Raw genomic sequence first — 23,708 nt, 5'->3', positions numbered from 1 at the left:
ATTTTAAGGTCCAATGTTGTCGTAGAAAAAATATTAGAGAAAAAAAAAACCAAAAAACTTAAGAGGATAAAATTAACATAACTTCAAGTACTACTAGAAAAGTATTAGACAAAATTATTTGTTAATGGTATAACCAAGAAAATCCAAGTCAGCTAACCAAAAATAAGAAGCTTTTTACATATTTTAAGTCAATATGGAGTAGAAAAACAACCAAATAGAGATATGGGCAAAGGACATGGAAACCATTCACAAAACAGGAAACAAATGATTACTAAATATATAAAACTTTTCAACCATTATAATCAAGAAAAACAATTTCTCAGCCACATAATTAAAAATGCAGACTAGTACATACAAACAATAAAACCAAACTATCCATGTTTACTTTTTTCTTAATTAATTATTGTGAGTTAATACATATATCATATTCTATATAGTTTAACTGTGTAAAGTAGAATTGTACATTTGCTACCACAATCAGTTTCCAAACATTCTTTTTCTACACGGACTCCTTGACAATGCCGCCCCCCACCAAAAAAACTACCATTCTACTTGCTGTCCCTATAAGTTCCTCGATCCTGGATTTCATATACCGAAACACAAACTTCTAACACAACTTCATTAGGGTGACCTCCAATGATATAACTCATCTGAGATCCACCCTAATACGAACAAACAAAAACACAGAAAATGTTGAAAACCAGATCAGGTCCAGAATGTCTCAGAGGGTGGATCAACTGACAAAGCTTTAACTGTCCAAGCCAGAATTATGTCTTTGATCTTCTTCTTTTTCTTAAATGTATTTATTTTGTCTTGATCTTCTATACTCATCTCTCCAATGCACTCTGTTTAGTAACCATTTTCCTTCCATCCCTCTCTTGAGGATAGAGGGAGGCTTATTTCCTATGTAGTTTCCCCAAATGAATCCTAGAGCTCCCACTGTCTTCAATCACCTTCTGCAAACCCGATTCTCACAATTTAGGAGGGGAGTAAATGAACATACCAGTAGTGCCCCAACTTGCAGTATATTCAAGTCAGTACAAATTGCATTTAATAACAGGTTTTTTTGGGGGGGTATATAGCCTATTATTAGTAATATGTACTATATACAGTGCTGTAGCACACAATTAGCTGATGTTACCATTCTCAGATGTAATGTTTCGAATTCCCAAAGACAAATAAAGACCGAATTTATAAAGACTCTGATAATAAAAAGAACAATGAAAAATTTACCGTAGGTCTTTATTTAGAAATAGAACCCTATCTTAATTCAAAGGCTATCTACAATCAACCCTCTCATATTTTTCTTCAGTGAAGTTATTAATGCACAGAAGAAAACACATTTGAAAATTTAGAAATTACTTCAACCCCTACATTTCTAGCTGGCTTTGAATATGCTAGAGCCAAGTTTGCCTTTTTTGTAAATCAAGCAATGTGCTACAGTAAGTTGCTAAACTTCTCACAGCCCTGTAAATTTCAAATTCAGACTTACTGAAAAGTCACATTATTCCTTAGCAGATAATCTCACAGCACCATCTTCTGGTATAAAATTACTGTGCACTGTCTAACACTCAGAAAATACAGAAAACTCAAATTATTACAACTGCCTTATGTAGTCAGCTTTTTGGTACAAGAAATTTAAAAGTCCAAATATAAAACAGCTTGGTCAACTGAAGAATATACTACTGACAAACAAAAGCAAATGTTATTGAGCATTGATCTCATTAATCCACTCAGTTGTGGGAGACAAAACCAACCAGAACAAAGATTTTAAAACAGAAAGGGAGACGTCGGACAGTATAAGATATGACAAAATAATAATAATTTGTAAATTATCAAGGGTTCATGGGGGGGGCGAGAAGGGAGGGGAAAAATGAGAAGCCTTCTGTTTTATTTAGTCCTTCTGTTTTATTTATTTGCACTTGACTCAAGCCATGGTATTTTCAATAGCCACACACACAAGTGCAAAATGGACACTGAATAAGGGAGAACTTACGCGTGTGAATGCTGGTGCTGCTAAAGGAGGACAGTACCACAGACTTCCTGAACAAGTCTGCCTTGGAAGAAGTACGATGAAATGTTCCTGAGAATCAACGATATTGAGAATGTACCTCGCATAGTTTACACCTGTTATCAGGAGAGACCAGTACCTGGAGGACATCATGCTTGGTAAAGCAGAGGGGCAGGAAAAAGGAAAGCTCTCAATGAGATGCCACGACACAGTGGCTACACCAAGGGTTCACACATCGCTACAATGATGAGGATGGCTAGGGTCAGGGCAGAGTTCTGCGGTACTGTACATGAAATAACTGTGAGTCGAATTGAACTGACAGCACCTAACAACAAAAACAGATAAAGAGAGAAGCAGCATATCTACAGTATAACCCCATAGGGTAAGACAATGGTGGGTACTCCAGAATAACTTTTAAAAATTGCTTACTATGTGCCAGACTCCGTGATAAGCACATTAAAAGATTTCATGTAATCCTAACAACCTCCCCAAGGCACCGTAATTCCATTTCTTCTCTCCACTGTGCACTTGCTAAAACCGCGGTGTAAGCACTAACTGGCTAGCGGTTAAACAGCGCACAGAGGGCAGAGCCACACCTGAAGTCACACCTGGGCCCTTGGCCTGAGTTGCTTGTGTTTGACCATACACAATCATCTACATAGAGTAGAAAATAATAGAGAGTACACGCACTCCTGGATTCAGAAGGCATAACTTGAAATTTTAAATTGCCACTGATGCCACAAGCTGATAGATAAGAAACATGCAGGAATTTTTTTAAGTTACATTCCAACAGCATGAAAGATAATAAATAGCACTTACTAAATCATTTAATCCTTATAAAAACCCTATAAGGTACTAAGTATTGTTTGTTAACAACTCTATTTTAGAAATGAGGAACCCGAAACTCAGATGTTCACAACTCATCCCTCAACACTGTTAATAAGGTATCAGGATTTCATCCTGGCTAACTGGCTCCGAAGGCCATCTCTGAATTAGCACTCTTAGTTTGTTCCTGAAAGACTGAATACTTGAGATTCGGTACTATGGCTACATCTATGGTTACAAGATGACAAATTGGATGGTAATCGAAGGAGACAATGTGCCTACTTCTTGTTGTTGTGGTTAAATGCTGTGGAGACCCTAAGTACAAGACAACAGAATGCTGCCAGGCCCTACACCATCCTCACAATGCTTGAGTCCAGTGTGGCAGCCCTCTGTATCAAAGCATCTCAATCTGGATTTTCCTCGTTTATACTGACCCTCTGTGTTAGACAGGGTTCTCTAGAGAGATAAAACCAGGTTGCTGATAATTATATATATATATATATATACATAAATATATATATTTTTAAACAATTTATTAGGGGCTCATACAGCTCTTATCACTGTCCATACATAAACATACATCAATTGTATAAAGCACATCTGTACATTCTTTGCCCTAATCATTTATATATATATATATTTATAAAGATAGATATATAACACAAAAATGAACAGCTAAATTATAAGCAGATAGATATATATAATACAAGAAATGAAGTTATAAATAGATTGATCTGTAATACAAGAAATGCACAGTTAAATTATAAAGCAGTACAAATGGCTCAGTGCGACTCACTCCCGTGAGAGAGTTGTGAGACACTGGCAGTCCTTCAAGTCTTGAGGGCCGTCAGGTAGTCCTCTGTAGAGAGAGCGAGCTAGGCTATCCCAGCACAGGCAGCAAACAGCAAGGCTGGTCACCAACTGTCAGCCAGGTCACCAACTATCAGACCCCAGCTCAAGAGATGTAAACTCCAATTGTGTGGTCTTAAAGGGACCTCAACTTCCAGTGACACAGTCCACAGGCTAGGCGTCCCACAAGTAGTGTCCCCTTTAAACTGAGGCACAGAACAAGCAAGGCAGCTGCACACTGGTCCGATGATTAAAGAGCGAGAGACAAGAAAGGCGAGGCTCACCAAGCCACTTATCTCTCCGTCCTTCATTAATCCCACTTGTGTTTATTGGCCAGGCTGGCACAATAAACTATCTCACCCTCTAATTTACCAAGCTTGATGTCCACCTTCCAGGGACTGGTTCCTCCTGATACAATGGCCAAAATACCTGAGTAAAGTCTCGCCATCCTCCATTCTAAGAAACAATCCGCACTGTTACTTCTGAGATAGATTTGTTTGCTCACCACTTCTGCATTGTTACCTTCATTCTAAGGCCACCTTGTTTCAACTATTGTTCTACTAAGCAGAATATTAACAAATATCAAGAGAAAGAAATACAGAAAACTAAATAAAGAAAAATTGTGAGTATTTCAATTTAGTCTTTATAATCAAACAAAACCAAATTGGAGACCAAGGCCTCTAGAGGGAAAAAATGGGAAATGTTAACCAACTTACCTTGAAATATTTCCTTCTCATGCGAGTCATGTTCATTAACATAACTCCAGAGTTAACTCCGGTTTTCCCATAGTACGGATGTCTTGCAAAGCGATTATACCATCCTATCCGAGGCTCCTCGTGCTCTGGTGCCATCGCAGCAATTTGTGTGGAATTAAATTTCTTTAGTAAAGACCAAATATCATCAACGGGTCGTAGAAAAAGAATATCTGTGTCCACATACAATAGTGAGTCAACTTCTTTCAGGATTAACTAAAAAGAAAGATATTTAAATCACTGTAATTTATCTAACTAAAACATAAGATGCTTTAATTATAAATCTACTAAAGACATAGTTTTATATTTTTAAAACAACATTTCCCAAATAATTTTTCTAAGTCTGTAATTTTTTGCTAAACCATAAAGAGATGATCCTAATAAAACTTTTGAGGGAAGAAAACTAAGAAAATAAAATTGAGAAGACCCAATACTAACAATCAGGACAAGAAAAGTGTTATCTTCTTCAAAGATCGGGAAGTGGTGGAGGGAGGGTGGGGTGGAAAGGGGGAACCAATTACAAGGATCTACATGTGACCTCCTCCCTGGGGAACGGACAACAGAAAAGTGGGTGAAGGGAGACATCAGACAGTGTAAGATATGACAAAATAATAATTTATAAATTTTCAGGGTTCTGAGGTAAATAACAGAAATAAACCAATACAAATGAAAATCTTCTGAGCCAGTTCCCTCAGCCTTAGGACACTTTTGACTGGAATTGTTACATTATTTCAGCCTTAACTAAAACGTCACACACACAACCTCTAACTAAAATGTCACACACACCCCTAGAAAAGCCTGTCCTTAAAAACTCAGCCACCAACTTCTCGCATCACAGTATCTACTATCCTGGAACTATGCTTTATTTGCTCCTGACACTTAACACTTGTCTTCTTCGTTGTCTGCCAACTCTCACTATAGTGTAAAGCATCTAAGGGCAGAGATTGTGCCTAGCTTCCAGTGCCTGGAACAGTGCTGAGCACGGAAAAGGAGCTCAATGCATATCAAGAGTAACATGACTTGCACTCATAGACACTGAAGAATTTTTTTCTATTTCACAGATGAAGAAATGGAAAGTAATGGGTGACACAACTAGCGTGTGACAGGAGCTGGGACCCACGCCTTCTGACTCAGAGTCCATGCGCACTGCCTCCAACAAACCAGAGAAGAGGTACACACAGCTAGGGTGAAAGCAAGACTTAATCGTGCCTCAACGTGCATGTGACCTACAGCACGGGATGAGCTTTTCATTAGCTGATGTTCTTGCCCATCAGCATGGTTTCTACACTCACCGTGCATTCTAAGTGTTCAGAGGACTCTTGAACTTAAGGGTGCGTCTTTCACCATGTTTCTTACACCAAAGCCAACTGCTCAATATGAAACAGCATCATCCGTAGCCGTCTTGTAAGAAAGACCGGCTAAATTCTACTTCTTCAGAGATATTAAATCTCCAATATTTGACCCGCAGAGGATTTCCAGGGGTAACTTTGTACCTGCCTTACCCACAAAGTTTAGAATCCAGCTCCTACAAATTTAAGTTTACTGTCTTTCGCGGTACAAGATGAGGCTAAGAAACCTTTTTGGTTAAAAATATAATGAGAAAAAGAGCATGGTCCTAACTCTGCTGCTTTTTAAAGCTGCAGCCTGCTTCGAGAACCAATATTAAGCCATTGCCTTAACAAGCAACCACTAGTCTGAAATCACGAGACAGCACCCCCCCCACCCACCCCAGTTCACTATCAGATGACTGCTTATTAGACTAGGACAAATCTGATGGTTGACAGCAGAACCTGAGTCAAGAAGGCTCACTTGCTCAAAGACCTAAATTAAAAGGACGTATGTAAGGAGTCCTAAGTACACTGGATTAGGTGTTGGGCCGTTCATGGCAAAATTGCCAGTTCAAACCCTCTGGCTGCTCTCCTGGAGAAAATACAAGAATGTTCATTCCAATAAAGATTTATCGTCTCAAAAACCCAGTACTAACAATCAGGACAAGAAAAGTATTACACTCACCAAAGATCAGGAAGTGATGTTTTTCACAATATAACATCATTAACATACGTGAATTATATTTTCAATCGCATTGCTGACCAGGGGTTTGTGTGAGTGTTGGTGAAACTTCTCTTTTGTAAAGTAAGAGTGGAGGAGCTGTATTTAAAGTGATCCTCTGCTTCTGCACCAGGATATAGCTCCAGCTTTCACATTATTAGTAATAGCAGACTGGGATGATGTACCATGAAACCTCAAGTTCAATGTTGGGAGCCACTGGTAATGGGAGGTCAGAGTTAAGGTTCAAAAATAACCGGGTCAGAATGTCCTGTGGCTCTTCTGCTGGGTAATGAAGGAGCTGACAGAGACTATATTAGCCATTTTTATCCATACACTTCAAATGAAAGAAACTGAGCAGAAAAGATTCTCTTTCAGAAAAATTAATCACCATTTGGCGGTCTAATTATGTCAGTAATTTTATACCCAAAGCGGTACATTGTTTTTCATAAAATTTCTTGTTTTATATTGTAGGCCTGTAATTCTTAAGAAATTACTCATTTTAATCTCTCTAGTAGACATTCCACATATGCTATTAGCTTTCCTGCAGTTGTGATCTCTTATTTGCATATTTCTTATGACAAGGTTCTAGGACCTCCTATGTAAAGAACAAAGGCTCAGCAATCAAATGATCATTCAAATCTTATATCCCAGATTCTGTATACTGTACTCTTCATATGCTGAGAACTGCCTTAATCCAGTTTAACAACAACAAATAACTGAAGGTCCTTTTCCATAACTCATACTTTCCAGAAACTTGCGAACTTCCTTTAATTTAGGAATTTCTACTATCGTAGCTATTTTAAACATTATAATGCTCCTAGCATCTACTACATAAAATGAGTAAACATTTAACACCAAAGAACAGCACTCCTACTTCCCCTGAGTTCACGCCTTAAATTGTGTCTATGTAAACTACCAGTTAGAAAAGGTAAATTGGCTTGTATGAGGACTAAGTTTAAAAGTACTGCTACAAAATTACAGAAACTTTTATTAAACAAAAAGATTAAAACACGAAGCTCCAGTTTCTCACTATATCTTCCGTCCTGTCTACCCATTTCTGCAGGTGGCTCCATCTCTCCCGCTCTTCCCACTGAAAAACTCTGTGCTCTTCAATGTATACATCAGGATGGAGGCGCCGGTATCCTCACGGGAAACCTTCAAGACGGAGGTGCATTAGCTTCCTTCGTTACTGGAGTCGGGAGAAGCCTGCAGCCTCGCATCTGAACCGCAGGCTGGGAATTTGCCCAGATGTGGCACCTGTCTGCTTTTCCAACTGTGTGAGCCGTTTTCCTGATAAAAATTTCTTTCTGTATATAAGCTTCACTGGTTTTGCTTCTCTAGAGAACCCAGCCTAAGACATAGTATTAAAAAGGAAAATAGCATATACGTGTCTTTATTTAACTAGATTTAAATGTAAATCTTAAGGAACTGATTTATGCAAATGCAAGATTCAAGTAAGAAAGCGACTAGAAAAAACTTACTGGCAAGAATAATCTCTGGGAAGCGCATGGTTTAAAGAGTTTTTTCCACTCTGCTGCATTCTCACTTGGAAAGGTTACTGGGTATAATGTGTAATTAAATGTTTGTAGAAATAACCAGCGATCAAGCTGAAAAGCAAAACAGAAAACAAGAATGAGGTTTTGCATTATTCCACTTTCAACTTCTCTTTTCTAAAATAACATACAACTAAATTATGAAATGAAATGAAGACAACTAAAATTTAAGATGTTGTACATTATACACAGTTAAGAGAAATCGGAGATGCTTTTTCACCATTTCTTTGTGTTTATTCATTAAATTGAAATCATAGTAACATGCCAGAAGCACTCCATCATTAAGAATTGAGGAAGAATGAAAATCACCAAGATGAAATTATTTTTTAAAAAAACAGATTAAAAAGTAGAAAAAAAATTTAGGGGGGAAAAAACAAAACAAAAAATACCCAGCATATTAAACAATCAGAAAACAGGAAAAGCCTTGAAATAGTTCACCTACCTCAACTTTAACTGTTATACACATCCTCTCAATTTCTAAACAAATTTAAATCAGAAAAATTAGCCACTAATTTTATTACCGTAGTACATTTGACATAATGAAAAAATGTTAACATTCAAAATTTAGACCAATTGAAAAATACTGTCCACCTGTAAAATGTTTAATATGCATGAATACTCCAGAAAGGTTATCACATTTTAATAAACACACGGCCAATGCCATTTAAAAAATATCATTTAAAAAGCAAGATACATCTGAACTTTATAATGAACACATCTATCAATATTCTGAATGCACTCCATGACACTGATTATTGTAAATTCAGTTTAAAGGTGACTTATCATTGGTGCTTCAATAGTAGTGTTGATTCAAATTCCCTAAAGAAACAATTCATATGAGAGCAAGGGGAACTAAGTAGTTCAGGTAACAGGCAAAAGATGTCACTTTTTAAATTACAGTGGTATTCATGTAATATTTTAGAATATTAAATATAGTAGCCTCTCAACATTGTTTCAGGGTATACACCTGTGCTTCCAACTTACTTGTCTGTTAATAATGAATTATTTTAAAACACTGATATTTTTGTTTTCCTTGCCCAGTTTATAAATTACATAAGTACTATTTTAATACCAACTTCAATATGAAATATTAATCAGATTTCAATTAAAGTTATAATAGTCATCTTTTCTGTACTAAAACGATGTTCCACAAAATACTGATATTCTCCCCTCAAAATCAAAAGCATTATTAATTATTGATTAACGATGGAAAATCTAATTTTAAAAGAACAGAAAAATCTAAGTTTAGGATGTAATATGTATTACAGAAGCAGTAACTTAGCCAGATTACAAAGCAACTCAGAGGCTGGATATAAAGTGAAGCTATAAATTTATATTTGTTTTCTACTGCATTTTCAAAGGCTTCTACAATTGGTCGCAATCTGTTAGAATTATCTTAAATGCTAGAACAAGTTCAATTCCTCGGCTAATCTTTTAGGAAACAATCCAAATAAGAATATCAAGATCACAAATACACACTCAAGTAGATAGCTCTTAGAAACATTCTAAAACAATAAGTTATGCTTTACACTTCTTGAACTCAGTGGGCAGAAAATTGTAAGTCTTACGGTCACAAGTATTATTTTTCACTCAATATGCAAGATGAATTCCTTTCACCTGAAAAAAATGTTACATATATTCCTTAACATAATTTAAGTAGCATAACAATCACGAGCAGTTTGAAAGTTTACTACATCGATGTAGACATAGATAACATGAAGATCAACATCTTTGTTACTGTGAGATATACAATCAACTCAGTTCTGACTCACATCGGCCCAATGAACAGAACAAAAAACTGCCCAGTTCTGTACCAACCTCACAATTGCTCTATTTTGAGCCACTGTGGCCACTTTGCCAATCTATCTTGTTCGGAGTCCTCCTCCTTTTTGTGGACCCACTACTTTCCACACAGAATATCCTTCTCCTTTTCCCAAGAAACCTGTATCTCCTATAATATGTGCAAATTAAGTGAAATAAATCCTTGACTCTAAGGAACATTCCAACTACATTTCTTCCAACACAGATTTCTTTGGTAGCCCCTGGTATAGTCAATATTCTTTTGCCAATATCGTAATTTAAATGCATCAATTCTATTACAGTATTTCTTATTCATACATATTCATATGCATGTCATTTACATGTATGTGAAAATGCCACAGCTTGGTTCACACATCCCCTAGTCTTCAGTGGCATCTTTGCTCTTTAAAATTTTTAAAAACATCTTTTTCAATGGATTTGCCCAATGAAATTCATCATTTGTTTTCTTGACTGCTGCTTCCATGGGTACTGATTCAAATAAAATGACATCTTTACCAACTTTACTCTTCTCTCTGTTGATCTTGATGTTAAGATTCGGGTTTTAGGTTGAGGTGTAATGTATAAGAAAGGTTCAACTCCACTTCACTTTCAGCAACCAAGGTTTTGTCTGCATACAGCCAATGTTCACGAGTCTTCCTCCAAGTCCGATGCCAGGTTCTTCATATAACCCAGCTTCTCACATTATTGATTCAGCAAACAGACTGAACAAGCATGGTGAAAGATATGTCTGAGGCACATTATTGCCTGATTTTAAACCACGCTGTATCCCCATTCTATATGTTCAATAGCTGGTAAATTCTGTTGAGTCATCTTTCTTTGGAATGGGCACACAGATCTCTCTCTTCCAGTCTATATTTGTTGGTCAGGTCTTCCAAAATTTTGGCATAGATAAGTGAGGGCTTCTAGTATTCTATCTGTTTGTTGACACATCTCAACTGATACTTTCTCAAATGCTGGAGTTTCATTTTTCACCAATGCTTTCAGTGCACTTTGGACTTCTTCCTTCAGTACACTGGTTCTTGGTCATATACTACCTTCTGAAATGGTTAATACTGACCAATTCTTTTGGGGATGGCTATTATGTATTTCTTCTATCTGCTTTGGATTTATTCTGTGTTACTCAAAACAGAATCCTTCAATACTGAAACTCAAGGCTTGAATATTCAACTCAGTTCTTTCAGCTTGAGAAATGTCGAGCACGTTCTTCCCTGCTGGTTTCCTAATTCCAAGTTTCTGTACATTTCCTTCTAACACTTTGTCTTCTCAAGTCGCCCAACTCGCCTGCTCAGCTCTTTTATGTCCTCATTTATTCTATTTGCTTTGGCGAATCTACATTCAAGAATAAGTTTCAGAGTTTTTCTTTTTTTTTTTTTTTAACAATTTATTAGGGGCTCATACAACTCTTATCACAGTCCATACATACACATACATCAATTGTATAAAGCACATCCATACATTTCCTGCCCCAATCACTCTCAAAGCATTTGCTCTCCACTTAAGCCCTTTGCATCAGGTCCTCTTTTTTTTTTCCCCTCCCTCCCCTCTCCCGCTCCCTCATGTGCCCTTGGTAATTTATACATCGTTATTTTGTCATATCTTGCCCTATCCGGAGTCAGAGTTTTTCTTTTTACATTTTATTAGGGGCTCATACAACTGTTATCACAATCCATACATATACATACATCAATTGTATAAAGCACATCTGTACATTCTTTGCCCTCATCATTTTCAAAGCATTTGCTCTCCACTTAAGCCCTTTGCATCAAGTCCTCTTTTTTTTCCAGAGTTTTTTTCTGACATTCAATTTGGTCTTCCCTTTATTCCCTGTCTTTTTACTGACTTTTTTGCTTTCTTCATGTATGATGTTCTTGATGTTATCTTATAACTCACCTAACCTTAGCCCATTAGTATTCAATCATCCTCATTATAACATCTCAAAACACAAGACAGGGAGATTGCAGGGGTTTCGTTTTCATACACATGCTTTCCCCTGAAAGGGAGTGTCCTCCTTTTCCATAAGAATATATATTTGTCCAATCAGATTGCATTATCCCCTCAACTAAAGAGTACATTTTGCACCTTCAGACACAGGTAGGTATGGTCACATGATGAAACTGAGAACAATGGAACACCGCAAGATTGTCCTGTCTAAATTTCTGGAGTGTGTCTTCAAAGGAAAGGAAAGTCACTGTTTGGTTCACCTTTCCTCCTTTATTACTGTTTAAAGAAACCGCACACTGCAGACAATTCAGCAATAAGATAGACTAAGAGTCCTTGAAGGCACGAAACATATTTTCCCGGAGTGCCTATTTTTACATGAAATGTGTGCATAAATTTCTCTATCTTGTTAAGCCACTACCATGACCGCCAAATTTACTCTAAAAAATCTAAATAAGGAACTTTCTTATCCAAGAAAGTTATCTACCTCCTTCCAAAGAGTCATTCAAGAATTCCCACTCCTCAAAACATGATTAAGGCCTTTGTGTGTGCTCTGAGCGAGGCAATTCCCAATCAGGATGGAGACAAAGTTAAATCATAGGATTTCTCAGTTAAAACGTCCTAAGTGGAATAAAAGCCTCCATCCTTGTCAAAGTAACTCACTCCTATATTCACAAACAATCTTTCGTTGATATACAGGTTTGGTACCTATGATGACAGTGGCAGCAAGGAGCACTCCATCCCCACAAGAGGTGGACAATGGAAGTATTAAAAAATGAATCACCGCATTCCATTATATATTCAACTCTACCGTCTTCACTAAGTCTCAAATACTTACTATGCCTTCAAAGCTGGCATGCAGCTGATCTTCGGCAAAAATATGGAATTGGAGAGGTTTGATGCTGAAAAGTATTGCAGACTTCAGCATGGTTACAGTTTCTTCCAGTCTTTCACCACAGGCAACTACAGCTAAGTGCATCCGCTCAACCGGTTGTGTTTTCGGGCTATACCTAACAGAAAAGAAAACCACATTTCCAACAGTTTTAGTGTGGGAAAACAAGTCTGCGACATAGTCTCTATCCACCCTGTGCAAAACTCAAGTTCAAAGGTTGGGTCTAAGACGCAAAGCAACACCAACATACAAACCCTTGCCATGATAAACCCATCTTTTTTTTTTTTTTTAACTTTCAACCAGTCTGTCTTAATCAATGTTCTTCATCTGAACCAGGGAACACAAAAACTATTTTCTCAGTTGTCCTATAACGGTAAATAATGACTTCTAGATGCACATAAATTAGATGATTACTCAGGCTGATGGTTTTAGGCACTGGCATTTGATTCTATCATTGAACCTCAGCTGAGAATGAGAACATAATGATTTGAAAGTCTTTTGGTCAATCTCAACCAAATTAACAAGCAGAACAAGAGTAGACAGATTAATGCAGTCAATTCCTACACACCCAGCTCTCACCTACAACAACAACTTGTTCCATGGAACTCATGTCTCCTCTAAAACCCTTCCTCCCATTCTCCTCCATTTACCAATGACTCATCTAGAAGCAAATTTACACATAATTTCATTTATAAATACTTCAATGCTGAACCATGCTGATTACCAAAAAAAGTTTCTCTCACACAAGTCCCATTTACAGAGTAATCAGAGAAAGGTGAAAATCCGTAAGACGGTATAAAACATACTGGTAATCAAACACTAGAATGTCATTTTGGAAGGAAGGGTGGACTAACCTAAGTCCAATTACTTTTGGAGGCTATGCTTGAATTTGAACTTAGCACAGCAGTAAATATGTTTATGACATCAGGCCTAAGCAACCTTTAAAATCTTTCACATTTTCTCTCAATTTCAGACTAATAATGATGGATTAGAGCACATAACAAGCACAACTAATTATTCTAAAATGTTATTAAGTAAAAGATTACTTATGATCTATAACTCAGACTTTTGGGAACTGACTCCTAAATGAGTATTAAAATAGGAGGCAACATAAAACAATATATCAAAATAAATATTAAGACTATCTCTGATGAACCACATAACTATCCCCTAGATCTTTAATATTCTTCCCCTATTATAGTTTCTATTTGTTTTATCTCATTAATCATGTTAGATTTATTTACGATGTTCATTTGTATACTTAGACCCCCTCAGAAACAGTAATAGGAGTAATGGTTCCCTGGGGGTATGAAAATGGGGGGCAGGGAAGTAATGGGGGAAAGAAGGAGCTGAGAGCCTTGATGACTGTATAACCCCACTCAATGGAAGTGAACAACTGAACTGTATGAGAATGGATATGTTGGATCAAGTAAGATGGCCAAAAAAAATGCTTTAACTACTATAAGGGAAAAATAAATAAGGGTTCCTGGGGGGTAAAGGGTAGCTGACTGTGGTAACAACTGTACAATACTGCTTGATGTGATTGAACTATGGAATGTTATGACAGCTGTCAAGAACTCCCAATAAAAATGGTCTAAAATAAGTACTAAGGAATATAAATACTTTGAATTAAAATTTTGATTTTAACATAATTTTTAATTACTGGTGCCCTTTCTGTAAAACATGTAAGGATTAGACAGAGAGACAAAAGAATCATTGTTCACAGATGGCAGTAGTCTGACATTCAACAGGTAAATCACTAGATTTTAACAAGAGTCTACCAAAGTTACAGGATATAAATATCAATACACAGTAGGTGTGCAGCCACACTGACAGCCCAAGATGAGAAACTGTACAGAGTGAACTTAATAATCAAAGGAAGGAATGATGATTGTTCTGTGACTTTTAAAAATTATCACGGTATTAAAATTTTACTGCTATCTACAGTAGTTGGCATGTAGTAAAGGTACTATTATACACAATTTGAAACACTAAGAATTAAAGTGCTTGATTTCTTTGTACAGCCTGATCCCGAGTATTTACATGTTGCTTCCTGTAGAGAGTCATTGCCATGTTTGACTAACTGTGACGCTCCTTTCTAAGTCTGCTGTAGCTTCCAGCATTCCATCCTTTGTGCTTTCCGTGTCCTCATGTGCTTGCATCCCAGAGTTCCTTTAATGTGAAGATAGGTGTCAGTCAGTGTCACTGCCCTAGGACATAAGCCATCTTGTGAGTCACAGCCATGTTGCTGACTGACGTCAATACCTGCACCTTCAATAAACTTCTCTGCTGCATGTTTCAAGTCTCTAGAAAAGTGGTACTGTCAGCATTCTCATGATCAGTTATTTTGTCCATAATTCTATTTATGTTCGATTCAAATTTCACTTCCTCTGCCATCACTTTTCATTGTTTTGCTGATCTATAAAATGGCATTTGGATTTACCAGTGAAGACAACAAAACTCAATGTGCTGCTCTCTGCACATGACTTGAATAACAGATGCAAGGTGACCAATCACTGGCTAGACTCTGATCAGGATAGGCATCTGTTATTTGCTTAGCTGTGGTGCAATGAATTATGTAGTATGACCCTTCTAACCAGTCTTCATAATTCCCATCAGTGATTAGGTAGGACTATGCAAATGTGAAATGCCTGTGGTTCACCAAGGGGACTGGATAGCTTGCTAATAATGGAAGTGAGGGGCATGGCACCTCTGTGGGGGTGCAACTATGGAAATAAGCAATACAGAACCGTAGCATGGGAACGGATCAGTTTTGCCATCCCGTTAAGCTTAGGATGAGCCATTCCAGAGGCAGAAAAGGGGCTCTCACACCACCAAGAAACAACAACTAGGAGTGAAGTGCATCCTTTGGACCCATGACCCCATGCTCACAACCTGCTTGACCCAAGAGCGAGAGTTGTTTATATCTTGCTGAAATATTAAAAAGCAATGGCAGAGAAACAGCAGGCGCAGAACCAAGATCCCAGCAGGAGACAGTGTGGTGGGCTTCTGGGCCCACAGAAAAAGAAAGCTGGTAACCTCAGGTAGGAGGTGTGCTAGTGGAGTCAGTCCCTCTGGGCATTTATCAGCAAAGCTAAAAGAGCTTTGTAATTTTCTAACACTTCCCCAGAGAAGGAAGCCAAGGCCCTGAGGGCCAGAGAGATGCCTTCCTGCCTAGACATTCTGATTCATTGGGTTACAAATGAAGCCCAGGGATTTGTAGTTTCATCAAACCCCCAGATGATTCCAATAGTCAATGAAGTTTTGGAACCTAAATGCTGAAATAAAGGAGAATAAATCAGCAATCGAATAGTATTTTGGCTTGTCAGCATGTTTGAAATAGGGCACTTAAATGAGGATAATTTGTTCTAAGAAACTAAATTCGTGAAATTTTGCATAATTATATAATATGTATAGCAAATGAGTTGTTTTATGTAATCATATGCCATAAACTATGCATATAATATTACACAGAATACTTCAGACAATAACAAGTACAAGGGCTTACAACAAAGTGGGATCCACAGGTAATTTCTCCTAGGGCATACTTCTGGAGTATTAAAAAATAAAGTAGGGAAGTTAAAAGAAGAGAAATGGATAAAGTAAATTTTTCTGGAAGGAAATCTTCCTGGAAGGAAGGGTTGATATTGTTGAATGATGATGATGCATGCTTCGATTTACAAAAGGGTCTGGTTTCTATAAACCAAACTGTTCTGAAGTTTAAGCTTTCCAGGCTTCCAGAGTAAACAGACTTTTTGTCATAAGACTGGAGATAGCAAAGTGGTGCCTTGTCGACACTTATCGATTAGCAAAAATACAAAATATAAAGCTCCAACTTTCAAAAGTTATAAAAGCTATAAAAATTGTAAGATTATCTTTAACTCATCACCTACTCCTGCAAGCTCAAGTTTACTGACCCAAAGCCCCCAAAAGGTCAGAGCCAGATGGTCCCAGACATTCTCAGCACCAACCAGTGCCTGGCAATGGAATGAATAGAACTTAAAAGTACATGCATGAATCATGAAGACCTGGTATAAATATATGACTCTTAAGAGAACTTTTTTCTTGTGAAAGACATTTCAGGGCTATGGCCTCATTCTCTCAGAGAGCAAAGTCTTTGAAAACAGACTGCCCTGTCCCATTACTATCAACACTGTTTCTTTCTTTCTTTGAAGGTTACAGCAGGAAGGGACCTAAGCTATCAGCCAACTCAATGCCTCCATTATATAGAGAAATCATTTCAAAGGTCAAAACACCAAACCAAACCAGACCCATTGCCAACTGTCACTGTGATTCACAGCAGGTGGCAGGACAGAAGAGAACTGAGCCCATCAGGCTTCCAAGGCGGTGACCCTTACAGAAGCGGACTGCCACATCTTTCTCCTGTGGAGCAGTTCTGAGTTCAAACCTTTCAGTCAGCTGCCAAGCACTTACCCACTGTAACACCTGGGCTCTCCAAAGGTCAGTAAAAACTGCCACATCATTTGTTCCTACGTGAAACACTGTTATACATCTTCTCATTTCCCAAAATTCAATCTTTCTGCTAATATTCAACTTAATCTTATCCCAGTGGCCCGCTATCCACCTACAAAATTTTCTGTGTACAAGCTTTAGATGCATGCATGTGTGTTAATGTCGGAAGTTTACCTTTATCACTTTTTACCTAGAGTTGGATCATGAATTCTAAGAACAATGGCTTATCAATAAAGTCTGAGGAAAATCAGAGCATTTTACATACAGTACGTACTCTTATTAGTAATAAAGAACTGTAACTACAAATGGGAAATTGAGTATTCAGCCAGAAAAATTTACTTGGAGGACAATATTATGTTACAGGAAAATAAATACGTTTTTATTATTTACTATCTAATCTTACCTACACTGATCTACCAATTAAGTATTAAATGCCTACCTAAAAGTCGCTTCCCAAAAGCAGTTCATTCCACAAACATCAGAGGGCAGCATCCAATAGGGATTCCAGTAACACAGAGAGAAATCTTTACACCTAACAGTAAGACAGAAACAAGAGTCCTATGTTAAGTATTTCAGTTTAGAACCAACAAGGAATTTATTCAATAATATAATAATTGACTTCCTATTATAGAACAATGAATCCATGCTGCCAAGATAACTTGTAAATGTTCTTTAAAATTTTTCTCCTCTATTGAAGGCATCATTATTTTTAAAAGCAGAATAAAATCTTTAGGATATTTTACATATTGGGAAATAGTTTTCAAGCCAGGAACTCTCAAGTCAAGCATATATTTCTTAAAGAAATAAAAAACAAAATTCCATTTCAGCCGAGCAAAACCTAAGGCTGAAGGAAAATTAAAATGCCACAAATGCTTGGTGGAAAGGAAAGCATCGGACCTTCACAGGGTAAATGAATGCCTCCGTCCAAGCCATTTGTGAGGGGTTTTAAACAGAATCATCAGCAAACATGCTGACAGCCATGGCTCAGTTTCCCTACCTACAGTAAACTCAGCTTCCCTATATTACACAAGCTAAAAGATTACACACACACACACTTTTTTCTTATACCTAATAGGATATAAAATAATCTCTCTTCTTCAATCACAGGTTGCCACTAAGGCAAATTCCTCACATTACAGTCTGTTTTGTTTTTAATCATTATCCCCTTTAAAAGAAAGTTGCTGATGGTGGGAGCCCGTTCGCCATGGCTGCCAGGCCTATCTCCGAGCAGAACCAGGATGCTAGTGTTCGTGGGGGGCCTGGATGAGAAGGTTAGCGAACCCCTCTGATGGGAGCTGTTCCTCCAGGCAGGGCCAGGAGTCAACACTCACATGCCACAGATTAGCCCCCTGGCTAGCACCAAGGCTGTGGCTGTGTGGCAGATGCTGACTATGCCATTAAGATCATGAACACGACCAAACTATGGGAATCCATCCGAGTGAAGAGGGCATCAGCACACAATAGAAACCTGCACGTGGGGGGCAGCATTTTTATTGGGAACCTGGACCCAGAGATGGATGAGAAGCTGCTTTGATACTTTCAGTGCCTTAGGGGTCATCTTACAAACCCCCAAGATTATGCGGGACCCGGACACAGGCAACTCCAAGGGTTATGCCTTTATTAATTTTGCACTGTTTGATGCTTCGGATGTAGCAATTGTGCCATGAATGGGCAGTACCTGTGTGACCACCCTATCACCGTGTCCTATGCCTTTAAGGATTCTTAAGAGTGAGTGGCATGGCTCAGCAGCAGAAAGCCTCCTGGCAGCCCATAATCCACTCTCCCAGGCTGACCAGTCACCAGCCTTTCCCTCCACCTTCTGCCCCCAATCCTGGGGTGTCATCACTGGGGTCTGAGTTTCCTCCACCAAGTATGCCTCCTCCTGACTACTTCCTACCCCCAGTACCACCACCTGGAGCCCTTCCCCCGGTGTACCCCCAGCCATGCCACCACCACATACGCCCCCCCCCATCAGCAGGAACCCCAGGAGCTGGACATCCTGGACATGGACCTTCTCATACCCACCCATCCCCACTAGGTGGGATGCCCCATCCAGGGATGCCCCAGATGCAGCTGGCCCACCATGGACCCCATAGCTTAGGAAAGCCTCATGTAGGACCCCCAGACTCTGGGGGACAGCCACCATCCTAACCACCACCTGGAATGCCTCATCCTGGACCCCCTCCAATGGGCATGCCCCCACGAGGGCTTCCATTGGTTCGTCCATGGGTCACCCAGGTCGGATGCCTCCACATGACACGTGAGAACCTCCTCTGTTGATGCCTCCGCATGGATACACTGGCCCTCCACCACCTCCACCTATGGCTACCAGCGAGGGCCCCTTCCTCCACCCAGAACCCCTCCTCAGCCTCCAGTTCCTCCTCGGGCTCTTGGAGGCCCTCTCCCTCAATAAATTCTCACTCTCCTTCCTCCTGCTTTAGTTTCCCAATAGCGTCTGGATTCCTTGGAACAATCAGAGTTGCTGGAGCTCCCTGGAGCTAAGGCAGTAATTAGTTTCAGGCCTTTCTTTCTCTCTTTTTTAAAGTAACTTGTACCACAGGGAGTTTTGCTTTCTGGCTTTTTTTTCTATGTTGTTTCCAAATATTTGTCAAATGCAAATTTGCATATAATAAAGTGAAACTTGTTTTTAAAGAGACAGGAAAGTTGCCATCAAGTCCATCTCAACTCTAGGAGAGAGGAGAACTGCCCCATCAGATTCCCAAGGCTGTACCCTTTTATAAAAACAGACTGCCGTCTTCTTCCCTGAGCAGCTTGATGGGTCTGAAGCACCAGCTAAGCACGCTAGCCACTGTGCTACCAAGACTCCTTAAAAAAAAAAAGTCCCCAGAGGGAAACCCTGGATTCTACAACAGAAATGTATAAAGTCAAGGGAAGTCACTAGACCAGGCCATCCCATAGCCCATTCACGAGACAACTTAGTTTCTCTCACTACAGGCTCAAGTTTAAATTACTATCTTTATAGGACCTCTGACCACTCCCCTCAAAAACATTAGTCATGTAGGCAGAGAACTCAGCCTTGGCTAAGTATGAGGACATCAACTCAAAGGCCCACACCAGACTTATTACCTCACAATCCTCGGAAACAGAGTTAGGTAATGGTGACTTTAAAATGCTTCCTAATTCTGAATGCTAGTACATAACGAACAACCCAGAAAGTCTTCTAAAATAGGAACAATAAATACTTTTGTTTTCCTTGAGTTGGACACCATTCTCCACCACTGCATAAAGAGTTACATAGCTCAACTTCTAAGATTGATATAGAAGACAATGTGTGCGTTAGGACTTAATCAGGAAATTTCAATCTGTACTTTTATCAGGATGTTTATACTTAAGTCTTGCATTTCATATCAAAAATCAGACTCAATGGTAGTAGCAATGAACACCTGCACAGTCCTCATCAGATTCAAGTACTTTCACATACACCTATGCCTCACACAAATCTGTTTGAGTCTTCACAACAAGCCCGTGTAGAAAGAGAGCCTGAAGTCTGAGGCACGTGGTGTGCATAAACGGAGCACTAACTTTGTAGGTTGCCTTTCCTAGCAGCAATTCCCCTCCCCCTGGTGCTGCCCTAACCACACAAGCGAAGGAAGTTTTCTTCTTCTGCACTCTGGCCCGCATAGCCTATCAGTCAGTTCCAGAGGGTCATTGCGTTCTACAGTCAAGTAGATGCAATAGCTTTGACCCAAAAGATCTTGATAAACAGCAATTATTAATAGATCTTCATAACTGACCCGCAGAAAAGGATTACTGGAAAACCAGTGTTTTAATAGGTTACCAGAAAAACCTTTCTTGCCACAGTCCTGTGACTACTCTGTAATAAAGTAAAAATCCTGTCCACTTGTAATTATGTACCCTTCACCAATCATGTAATCTACCTCCCTGCCAAGCTCCACTTTTCGGGACACTGCCTTTGACTCTCAAGTGTCCTTTAGGCAACTGTGACTTTATCCCATTAGTTCTTGCTCTAAGTCTACAAGAATGATTGCATATTCACTGTGCAGTGAAGTGGCCATCACCACTGTGAATTTGGATATCTTCCCATTCCAGCCATCTCTAGACTGGCAATCAGTCTCTTCAATTTACCTTTACACGTTTTGGGTTTTTTTCTTTTGTTCTAATATCTATCTATGTAAGATAGGCAGAACAAACAATCCGGAGAAAACAATGGGACCGGTGGTCCCAGGGGAACATGGGAGAGGAGTGGGTAGGGAGTAGGGAGCCAACAAACTCAAGAATGAGGGAACGAGAACTAAAGTTCATGGGGAAGAGGGCATATAATGTCTGGTGGGGTTTGAATAAGTGCAACGTATCCCAGAGGAATTACTGAAAGCTGAACGGACAGTATGATAGTGGGACAGGAGGAATATGAAAGGAAAGAGAAAAGAACTACAAGGCAAAAGTTATTTATAGAGATATAGCTATAGGCATGTATACATGTAAACACATGAATTTATAATGAAAGCAATAGAGGCCAATGTACATATGTTTATGTTAGTTATTAAGATAGCAGGCAGACTTTGAGCCTCTACTCATGGCCTCCCTAAACACAAGAACACTTTGTTCTAATAACCTGACACTCTTTGATACCTTCCCGACACCATTGCTGAAGACAAAATGGGTGCATAAACAAATGTGGTGAAGAAAGCTGATGGTGCCCAGCTAATCAAAAGATGTATTATCTGGGATCTTAAAGGCTTGAAGTTAAACAAGCAGCCATCTAGCAGGAAAGTAACTAAGCCCACAGGAAAAAGCACATCAGCCTGTGTGATCATGAGGTATTGACAGGATCAGGTATCAAAAGATCCAAAACAAACAATTATATCGATGAAAAAGAGGGGGTTTGGAGTAGAGACCCAAAGCCCATATGTAGAAAATTGGGCCCCTCCCACAGAAGGGTTACAAGGAAGGAGTGATTCAACCAGGGTGCAGTACAGCACTGACAAAACACACATCATTCCTCTAGTTCCTGAATGTTTCTCCCCCACTACCATGACCCAGTTCTACCATACAAATCCGGCTAGACACACATTGGTACAGATAAGAGCTCTCAACACATGGAATTCAGGACAGATAAAACCCTAAGGAACAATTGTGGAAGTAGTGATATCATGATGGTAAGGGAATGGTATGCGGGGGTGGGGGAACGACCCCATCAGAAGGTTGGATATATAACCGCCCCCTAGAGTGGGAATGAGTAACAGAAATGTGGGTTAAGGGAGACAACAGTGTAAGACACAAAATAACAATATATATTTGATCAAGGAGTCACAAGAGTGGGAGGAGAGGTGAGGGAGGGAGGGGAAAAAGAGGAGCTGATACCAAGGGCTCAAGTAGAAAGAAAATGTTTTGGAAATGTTGATGGCAACATATGTGCAAGTGTGCTTAATACAACTGAATGATGGATTGTTATGTAAGAGTTTTAAGAACCCCCCCCCAATAAAATGATTATTGAAAAAAGAATTTACCTTTACAGTGTTTTCACTCTAGAATAGATGTGCTCTCTCCATTTTGTAGCTATCCACAGCATTTTATTACAATAAATCCACAACTTCCTTATAATCAACACCTAACATGCATGTTTGCTCCAGGAAGAAAACAACAAATCTGGCTATTCCATCTCTCCCAGTCAAACCTCACAGTAACACAAAAGATTTGTGTTTGGAATTCTCAAAGATACAGACTCCCTTTCTAATTAGATTTTTCTACAATAGTTACTTGAAATTATTTTCTTATAAATTAGCACTTTTTGCTCCATTTTGCACTTGCAATTACAGAAAGAATCTGTTGCATTTTGTTTCCCAGGCTTGATTGGTTCTTGGGTTGTTAAAACACACATACATACACAGGAATTCTATTGCAGATCCAATTGTTCAAAATTCTCAAGGGAGATGTTAGATGTTGTAAAATATGGCAAAATAATATTAATTTATAAGTTTATCAAGGGTTCATGAGGGAGGGGGGAATGGGGAGGGAGGAGCTGATACCAAGGGCTCAAGTAGAAAGAAAATGTTCTGAGAACTATGATGGCAACAAATGTACAAATGTGCTTGACACAATGGATGGATGGATGGATTGTGTTAAGAGTTGTATGAGCCTCCAATAAAATTTTTTTTTAAAACGGTTAAAAAAATTCTCCAGGAAGGGCAAAATCAGAGAAGGGTCAGGAAGATGAAGAAGTGGACAGCATGGCTAACTGCCTCCATTAACAAAGGTCTCCTTTCCCATGAGACCAAAAGAAATGGATGGTACCCAGCTATCAAAAAATGTGCCTCAAAATTCTGATCAAAAGAGGTGGTATTACAGATCATAGAATCTAGCTTTTTGAAGCCTAAATGTCAAAACTACTGCCGATACAATGATTAAACCTTCAGTCAACTATATCCCCTTGAGTCTTCTTTAAACCGAACAACAACTTTACTTAATTAGTCACAAGGCCTACCTGAGCATTGTGATCTTTCAAAATCTATTATGGGATGAAAATGACACCAGCCACTTGAAAGATTACACAGGGAACTTAGAAG

The 23,708-nt window shown here is 38.9% G+C and overlaps 1 protein-coding gene and 1 pseudogene across 9 annotated transcripts in view; one reads left to right on the top strand and one right to left on the bottom strand.

Moving 5' to 3' along the window:
* The window catches only part of GXYLT1 (glucoside xylosyltransferase 1), a 217,016-nt gene that overhangs the window by 184,831 nt on the left and 8,477 nt on the right, over positions 1–23,708 (bottom strand). For 7 of the 9 annotated variants that reach the window (XM_075551873.1, XM_075551875.1, XM_075551876.1 and 4 more), the window contains exons 2-5: positions 17,603–17,695; positions 12,637–12,808; positions 7,968–8,093; positions 4,402–4,653 (exon numbers count right to left, since the gene is read on the bottom strand). In XM_075551873.1, coding sequence (XP_075407988.1) covers positions 4,402–4,653; positions 7,968–8,093; positions 12,637–12,808; positions 17,603–17,695 — 643 coding nt within the window. The remainder of the gene's footprint in view (positions 1–4,401; positions 4,654–7,967; positions 8,094–12,636; positions 12,809–17,602; positions 17,696–23,708) is intronic. The other 2 variants (XM_075551878.1, XM_075551879.1) reach the window with 1 other exon arrangement.
* Positions 18,368–19,576, top strand: LOC142451100 (splicing factor 3B subunit 4 pseudogene; annotated as a pseudogene).

Source organism: Tenrec ecaudatus, chromosome 6 (genome assembly GCF_050624435.1).
Source record: "Tenrec ecaudatus isolate mTenEca1 chromosome 6, mTenEca1.hap1, whole genome shotgun sequence".
NCBI lineage: Eukaryota > Metazoa > Chordata > Mammalia > Afrosoricida > Tenrecidae > Tenrec > Tenrec ecaudatus.
This window is presented reverse-complemented; position numbering and strand designations above follow the sequence as displayed.